The following is a 9,383-nucleotide window of genomic DNA, read 5'->3' as shown; positions in this document are numbered from 1 at the left end:
TTACCAGAAGCTTGAGTTACCAGCTACCTATTAACTAGAAAAATAAATCACTACCTAGTAAGAGTATTTGGCTTATTGACAATATATTTGAGTATATAAGTATGACTCTATGTGAAGAATAATGAAAGGAGTCCTTGGTGATGAAGAGGTTGGAGACTCCTATTCTTTCACAGAAGGCTTGAGTCTTCTCTTCAGTCTCTTCATTGCTGACTCCATTTCCTGGTTCCTTAGTGTGTAGATCAAGGGGCCCAGCAGAGAGGAAATGCCAGTGAACATGACAGAGATGGCCTTATCTGTGGGAGGGCCGTGAAGGGCCAGGAATAGACGTAGATGCAGGGCACAAAATACAGTGTTACCACAGTGATGTGTGAGGCGCAGGTGAATAAGGCTTTCCTCCTGCCCTCCCCTGCATAAGACATGAGTATCATTAGGATGACTGTGTAGGACACAAGCAGGTAGACAAATCCCAGGGTAGTGACTAAGCCATTGTTGGAAATCATCAGGAGCTCAAGTGCAAAGGTGTCTGTACAGACGAGTTTGAGGACCTGGGGACATTGCAGTAAAAAGTGTCAAGATATTTGGGTCCACAGAAAAGTAGAGGCAGCAACAGGGAAATCTGCATGATGGAATGTATAAAACTCTTCATCCAGGATGCCACAATGAGGGCAGTGCATCACCCCCTACTCATGGTGGTCACATAGTGCAGGAGATGGGAGATGGCTATCTGGTGGTCAAACACCATCACTGACAAAGAAAAAATGTCTGCTCCACTGAGGAGGTGGAAGAAAAACAACTGTGTCATGCTGTGTGTATAGGATATGGTCTTTATGTTTGATAGCTGATTTACTAGGACCTTTAGAGCAGTGATGGAGGTGAAGAAGATGTAAAGAATGGTTAGATTGTGGAGAAGGAAATACATGGGGGCATGAAGGAAAGACTCACAAGTCACAGTAGCTGTGTTGAGGAAGTTTCCCAGCAAAGTTGTATGATACACAAAACATAAAAAGAGAAATAATACCAAGCTCAGGTCTTTGGACTAAGTCCTAGAAATATATATTTTTTAACCTAGAGCCATTTCCCAACTCCATTGAATCACATTTCTTCTTTATGTAGCTTGGAAAAAAATTAAAAGTGTTATTTCAGAAAGGGTTTACACTCCCTTAGTATATTCAGGTTTACAGAGTCAGGTGTTAGGTCTGAATACTGGCGAGGTGTTATCTGCACATGAAGAGTTGTTCCGAGATTATAGTTGATGTGTCCAAAATGACATCCCCTACACGAGCATGCATTTAATCATTATTTCTTCTGTAAATTATAAGTATTTTAGAAAATGCATAAAAATAGTTTTCTCAGCATATACGTTCTAAGTGTCCAAGATGAACAAGTGGGTGTTAAATATTCAGAGATGGACTATTGTGGAAGGAGGGATATAAAAATGGATGCAGTTTGGTGTGTGGATAAGAAAGTGCCTATTTGGTATGACTGGGGTTCCTTGAGGTTCCACAAGAGCGTTGGGTTTTTTTTCCAGACTGAAATCTCCATTTAAATAGTTTAAGAGCTCCTATTTGCAAAATGGTTGTCTTTGGACTGAATTCAACAGAAGCACTCTTCCCTTTTTAAAACTCAGATGTAATGCTATGAAAAATTAGAAAATTTTAAAGCCCTAAGAATTCTTCTCTGTTGCTCTATTCTTCCTTAAGGGGATTACTTTGTTTCTGTCTTTACCTTAAACTACTTTAGGTATCAAACCACCCGGGTGTTGAAGAGCTTTTCAGCTATGAAAAGAAAAGTGATAACTTAGAGCTTCTCTTCTGTTCATTATTCAAATTTATTTTTAAAAGTTATTTTTTTATTGTACTATCATTGACATTCAATAGACTCAAGTATTTGAAGTATACACTTTGATATGTTTTGATATAAGCATATACCCATGACATCATCACTATATTTAAGATAGTTAACATTTGTGTCATCCCAAAAGTGTCCTTGTGGCCCTTTGTAATATGTCCACTCTTCCCATCCTTCTACAGGCAACCACTGATCTTCTTTCTATCACTATCCATTCATTTGCATTTTCTACAAATGGAATCCTACAATGTGTTCTCCTTTTTTGTCTGGCTTGTTTCACTCATAGAATTCATCCATACTTTTGGGTCTACCAATATTTTGTTCTTTTTTATTGTATGGGCGTGCCACATTTTGTTATTCTTTCACATGCTGATGGACATTTGGGGTTGTTTTTGGTTTTTGACTATTACACGTAAAGCTGCTATGAATATTCATATACAGGTCTTCGTGTGGACATAAGTTTTCATTTCTCTTGGGTAAGTACCTAGGAGTACAATGGATGCAAGTCTTAAAATTCAATAAGAAAGAAAACAAATGAATTTAAAAAAATGAAGAAAAGGTTTCAACAGACATCTCAACTAGAAGATACAGAGATAGCATGTAAGTACAAGAAAAGATACTCAACATCATTTCTCACTGGGGAAATGTAAATTAAAACCATAGTGAGATAAAAGTACACATCAATTAGAATGGCTAAAATAAAAAAGGCATATATCAAGAATCAAGAAAAATGTAGAGGAATGGAATTCTGGTGGGAATGTACAACAGCGCAACCAGTTTTGAAAACATATTGTCAGTTTTTTAAAATGTTAAGTGTATACTTAACATATAATCTTATTGCTTTTGAATGCCTTTCTTTTTCTTGAATCTTTGAAATGGATTTTAATTTCTTTCTTTGCAGTCTATCTCCCTTTTCTTGCCATAATCAGAAATAGAAGGTGAAAATCATTTCTCCCATTTTTTGGGTGTGTTTCCCAGTTCAGATGAAGATATTTATTTTCACCTCGTACACATTCCTTTCAAGTTTTCTTTTGTCTGAATGCAATTTTGTCCCCCAAGTCTACTTAATATGGAAAATTTAAAAAGCTACCAAGAGGTATCATAGCATACAGGGAGAAACTTGGAAGCCTCTGGCATCACACAGCCTGTTCAGCTCCTAACTGGGCACTGACTGGTTGTGCTACGGGAGAAGTTAATTTACCCCTTTGGCCTCAGGCTCTGCATCAGTATTTGGAAACAATAACATCTCCTTCATGTGACTTTTGTAAAGACTAAATGAATTAATCTAGGCAAAAGCAAGAATACTTAGAGTGTTGTCTAACCGATGACGTGTGCTTATACTTATGTTACCTTAAAGAAAAACTCCAGGTTAGTAAGTGTCACAGACACACAGCTTCTTTAAATGTACTGACAATCTATTATGGAAGCCTTTCATTTCGTAGAACATGGATTCTAAAACAGCTTCATCAGAACATACTGTCTTGGGAGAAATCTGAAGTGTTTTTCTTTCAGTGTCAATGAGAGTGGCCAAGAGGGTGGTGACAGTATATGGTAGTAAAGAGAATGCTTGCTTGGTTGGGCTTATTATCTGACATCATCTTAGCAGACCAGAGAAGTTGAGTGTCGTTCTCTGCATTGAGAGCCATCTGGGGTCAAGTCCTGGTTTTGTCACTGTGTGTGGGTAAGTGAGAGACCTCACGGAGTCTCTGCTCCTTCATCTATACAATGGGGGTTTTAATAATACCCACCACACAGGGAAGTTATATGAGGATTAGGTGAATTAACATATGGAGAGTCTCAGCACACATTGCTGGTTATCTGTTATGATTAGTACTATGTTGAGTAGCATTAACACTGGAGGTTCATCAAGAAATGGAGTGTGTTGACGTAATGATAGGTGAGTCATCAATTCTGACTAGTTTAAAGAGAGGAATCGATCACCAGAAAACATCAATTCAATATAGTTACTAGAGATATTGAGGAGGTCCATCCTAGTTATGAAAACCTTCCAGAGGGATGCCATGTAAATAATAGACTATGATCTACACAGAATGGTAGAAGGTAGATGGTACCTCAGACACCAGGTCAGGCTTCTTTGTCAGAAAGGAATGGGTCCCATGTTCACAAGCCACCTTTGGTAATTCAGACAACATCTTATACCTTCTGTTTCATGTTTCTGCTATTTTTTAAATCCATCTAATTATTTAGTAAATATTTATAGAAAATTGACAGTGTTCTATGTTACACAAGACAAAAGAATATAATCCAAACCAGTGGAAAAACAACTGAAATCTAATAGTAATATGGGAGAGATGGAGACTGTCTAAAGACAGATGAGCCATGTGTGAGAAACAGACAACTTACCAAAAGGCTCAGAGAACCCTGCTTGGAGGAGGTGACACTTATGTTTGGGGCATGCGGGAGTGGACAGAATGGGAGATCTGGCTTTAGGGGACCTCTTGAATATATAAAAGTTGCTCACGAGTCAGAAGTTTGGCTGCAAAGAAAGGATACAAATATGAAGGCATGGAAAGACATAGGAAGGAAAATCATTGCTATAAATTTTTATTTTTTGGTAAATCTAGGGAAAGGTATGTAGATGTTCATTGCACTATTCTTTCAAGTTTTTTTTTTGAAGGTTTGACATATTTTATTTTCTCTCTAGTTTTAATTTAACATAAGACATATCTGTGTAGAATTCAGTCTGAGGAGATCCATCTACAGGAAATAAGCCTGAGAGAAATCTCTTCTTTGTGTAATACAAGGGATTCCAGAAAAAGAGTTGCTTTCTCGTCAATTCCAAAGTGAACTCATTTCTGTGACTCTCATTTCACAATATCCTCTTTGTTCACCTTTCTTAGCTGTGCTTTCTGTCACTGAAGTTTCACCCTGGAATGTAGCACTTTGTGTACTTATCACATTGTTTTTAGGCAGAATGTATTTATGAATATTAACAATTACATCTAGAGTTCAATTATTCTCACTCTTCTTTTCTCACACTTATGCATAGACACTGAGACCCCACAGACATTCACACCCATGTAGAGTTATATTTCTTACCTAAAGTCTCCAACCTTCTCCTCCAACATCTTAAACAATGTTCACACGTATCTTGGGAATCATTCAACTTCGTAAAATTCTGTTAAATACCCCTCTCAAAGCCAGTGATTTCAGTGGCTTCCCTTTTATCTTTATGTGGGAAATGGCAGACATAAGATAATATTTTCTTGGTTTGTTCACAACGTCTGACAGTGCTACACCATATTTGCCAATTCCTTGATCCCAGGATTGGAGTGAGAATTATCACAGGGACTATAGTTGGATGTGATTGTGGAAAAATTCTTCTGATAGTGAGGTGGTTTCAGTGGGAGTGATTGTGATTCAGGCACATATGCTTAGTAACACACTTTTTGTCTAGTGTCTAAAATTTTCTAATGGACAAAGATTTTCTCCTTGACTATATTCAGGCTCCCCTGAACTTTTCAACTAGGCTTTGACTTTTGGAACCCCATCCTTGTCTCTGCATTGTCCAATTTTAACAAAAATCCTGCTTCATCAGTTTAGCCAAAATCCCCCATCCTCCATATCCTATCACCCTCTGTTCAGGTTCCTCATCCTCCACCATCCCCCAGTGATGTCTAATCACCCTGACCTGACTTTGGCAAGAATTTTATTAGGTCAGTTTAGCCAGAATTTGACATTACTCCTGACATTTCCTTTTAGTGGTTTTTGTACTGGGAAATAAATGTCCATTCTTAAGGATTCTGAGCAACTTCCTTAGGCAGTTTCATGCACGCAGGGTGATTCCTGAAGTTTGACACAAAGTTTTGGAAGCAGCACTTGGACCTGAAGAGGTTGTTTAGTCAAGAGTGAGGGAGCTCTCAAAGAGCTGGTGAACAAAGTGGGTGATGCAGTTCTCACAGGATACACACGCAACCGGAGTACCCACACTGGATCCATCTGCAAATCCCACTTGCTTGACCTTCAAAGTTTTTCAAAATACTCACCATCTCCACAATTACTACCCTAAATCATGTCTTCATTATTTCTTTCATGAGATTATTGCCTCATCTCCTTGTTTTTGTCCTCACTCCTCTTCAGTCTATTAATAACAGTAGCTCCTGCAATTCTGTTAAAGCATGCATCACTATTCTGCTCTTTCAAGCCCTCCAAATGTATCCAATCTTGTTTAATGTGAAAGTCAAAATCCTCACAATCATCTAAAGATGGTCATCCTATGGCCCCATAATATCTCTTACCTTTAGTACTACACCTCTCCTCTTCTCATCCACTTACAAAGGCCTCCTTGCTGTTTCTTGGATCTCTGGGAACATCACCATCTCATGGCCTTTGCATGTCTGGTTTTTGGACTGAGATTTGTACTGAGACATGAACATGTTTCTAGTTTCAAAGATTTTAACATCTGGGATCTACCTCCAGACGTGAGAGGAAAAAACACAACTCCCAGCAGCTGTAAATAGCATAAAAAGTAAACAATAAAAGCCAAGCTTATATATTGAATAATGTTTTCCACCTCAAGCCAACGTTTTTGAATGTATATGCATAGTCTGATGTAGCTTCATTAGGTTTCTGTCATTTTTTAGGTCATCATATTAAGAGAGAATAATAACCATGAAGCAATTGTTTTCTTAACCATATTCTCCAATGACTTGAGGAGCAGAAAGGAGTTAGAGACGATATTCATTCATTGAGTTTTGTAATTCAACAATTTTTATGAGTGTTTTCTATGTTTTGCTTGCTGTGATAGATGCTGGGGATACAATAAAAGCATAATTCTACTGGGGGAGATAGGAAGAAGGAGGACAGGGAATTGGAAACAAGGTCATGAGTTCTGTGCCCAAGCTAAGCCCAAGGCACTGAGGGAAAGTGGTAGAGGTGGCAAGCAGGCGTGGTGTTCAGAGGAAGGTCAGGGTAAGGACCCTGCACAAGGTCACAGAACTCATAATTTTTGAGGTCTGTATTCTAAATCAAGCTGTGCTAACTTCAAGACACCTGCTCTCAATCACTGGATTGTGGGCTTTAGACGGAAAAATCTTCAGATAATAGTTATTTAATTTATCGCATAATAGAATCAGAGGAGGAACTTAATTTGAATGTGTTTACTTCCTTAAGATTTGATTACTTTATGAAAGACCATTAGAATCCAATGCCCAATCTGTATTATTTTCTTTCTCTCTTTCTTTTTTTTATTTTAAAGATTGGCACCTGAGCTAACATCTGTTGCCAATCTTCTCTCTCTTTTTCTTCTTCTCCCCAAAGCACCCCAGGACATAGTTGTATATTCCAGTTGCAGGTCGTTCTGGCTCTGCTATGTGGGACACTACCTCAGCATGGCTTGATGAGTGATGTTAGGTCCATGCCTGGGATCCTAAATGGCAAAACCCTGGGCCACTAAAGTGGAATGCATGAACTTAACCACCCAGCCACGGGGCAGGCCCCCTGTATTATTTTCTAATATGTGTCTCAGCTCCCTTCCTGGGAGCAAGTAATGTACTTGGAATGTTTCAGCATATATATATTTTACTTTTTCTTATTGATATTTTTATTTAGACAACTGGAGATTCCCATGCAGTTGTAAGAAATAATAGAGAGATAGCCCACCTTAACCCATTTTCCCTCAATGTTCATTTCACAATCTATATGTATATCAAAATTTCAAGTTGTACATCTTCACCATATACCTTTTTTTATCTGTCAATTACATCACAAAGGAGCTGGGGAAAAAACCCACAATAATTGCAATATGATAAAATTGTCTGAGTTTATTTCAATTCTGATTCCTTTATTTCTTGCAAGGCCCTATTGCAAAAGCAATGAACACCACTCCAGCTAACAATTTGATTTCTCTACTTCGTTTTAGAACATTAAACCCATCTTTTTACATTGTTATTGCAGCCTGATCCAGAATCTTTGAAAATAATGTGTATCTTAGTAGAAATATAAAAACTATTTAGAAATCCTTTAGTCAATACATTTTATTTGATGGACAAACATATTCAAAGGTGATGAGAGACCAGCCTATACCTTGTCAGAAGGCAGAAATCTTCTCTTCAGTCTCCTCATGGCTGACTTCATCTCCTGGTTCCTCAGAGTGTAGATTAAGGGGTTCAGCAGAGGGGAGATGACAGTAAAGGTGACGGAGATGGGCTTATCGGTGGGGAGGGCAAGGAAGGGCCGGGCATAGACATAGATGCAGGGCACAAAGTGCAGGGTGACCACAGTGATGTGTGAGGTGCAGGTGGAGATGGCCTTCCTCCTGCCCTCCCCTGCCTGAGACCTCAGCATCATTAGGATGACTGTGTAGGACACAAACAGGAAGATAAACCACATTGTAGTGACCAGTCCATTATTGGAAATTATCAGCAGCTCAAGCATAAAAATGTCAGTACAGACGAGTTTGAGGACATGGGGAACATCACAGTAGAAAGTGTCAAGAACATTGGGTCCACAGAAGGGGAGGGGCAGCAAAAGGGCAATCTGTACGATGGAGTGGACAAAGCCCCCCACCCACGAGGCCACTATTAACCCAATGCAACGGCCTCTACTCATGATGGTCACGTAGTGCAGGGGCTTGGAGATGGCCACATACCAATCTAAGGCCATCACCGACAAAGAACATGCATCCACCCCTCCAACAAGGTGGAAGAAGAACATCTGAGTGAAGCAACCATTGAAGGAGATGGTCTTTCTCTCTGACAGAAGGTCCACCAGAACCTTGGGAGCTGTGATGGAGGAAAAGCAGATGTCAGCAACAGACAAATTACGGAGCAAAAAATACATGGGGGTGTGAAGGCGAGATTCACAGGTCACCGTGACCGTGATGAGGAGGTTTCCCAGCAGAGTTGTCACATACACCCAAAGCAGGAAAAGGAATAAGACCCAGTTCAGTTCTTGATTCTGGGTTAGGCCAAGGAAAATAAATTCTTTGACCCTCGTGCAGTTTTTTAGCTCCATTGAGTCAACTTCTTTCTCTCTCTCTTGTTTCAAGCTTCTTCATTTGAAAAGACTTGGCTCTTTATTTTGTTTTCTTCTCAAGCACTAAGAATACAATTCAGAATGTTCCTCGCGTGGTTGCACTGTTTGTGATTTGTTGTTTTGTCTAAATTTTTAAGATTGCAATCAGTTTGGTGATCAAATCAAATTATCCCATGTAAAGTCATTCAATAATTCTGTTCTTATAAAACTATTTTTGAAAAGAACAAACTTTATGTTCAGCAGTGATGTTTGCATAACTTTTTATTTAATTAATTTATTTTAGTTTTAAAATTTTGTTATTGTTTTCTTCCATCCAAATATATCGAATGTCCAAAATGTCTGAATCATAAACAGAAAGATAAGTACAATGAGGTTCCAGCCACTATAGACTCATAGTATGAAAGTTTAATATTCATATTAGCGAACTTTCTGTTGACTTCCACAGGGTCTTGTCTTGCTAAAAAGAAAAAAAGAGTATCATTCTGTTTCTTACTGCAATGTTGCTGTGGCATGAGTCAGTTTCCTTACTGTTGGCTGTT

At 38.7% G+C, this 9,383-nt stretch overlaps 1 protein-coding gene across 1 annotated transcript; it reads right to left on the bottom strand.

Moving 5' to 3' along the window:
• Positions 1 to 7,887: 7,887 nt before the first annotated feature.
• On the bottom strand, positions 7,888 to 8,823 carry LOC138916525 (olfactory receptor 4D10-like). Its single transcript, XM_070229154.1, has one exon. It carries the CDS (start codon positions 8,821 to 8,823, stop codon positions 7,888 to 7,890), a length of 936 nt encoding a protein of 311 aa, XP_070085255.1.
• Positions 8,824 to 9,383: the final 560 nt, after the last annotated feature.

This window comes from Equus caballus, chromosome 12 (assembly GCF_041296265.1).
Source record: "Equus caballus isolate H_3958 breed thoroughbred chromosome 12, TB-T2T, whole genome shotgun sequence".
Lineage (NCBI taxonomy): Eukaryota > Metazoa > Chordata > Mammalia > Perissodactyla > Equidae > Equus > Equus caballus.
The sequence above is the reverse complement of the archived record's forward strand: the minus strand, read 5'-3'. Positions and strand labels throughout refer to the sequence as shown.

Excerpts from the sequence above, each read along its gene's own strand:
- LOC138916525 (XM_070229154.1), bottom strand. The coding sequence starts at position 8,823 with ATGGAGCTAAAAAACTGCACGAGGGTCAAAGAATTTATTTTCCTTGGC.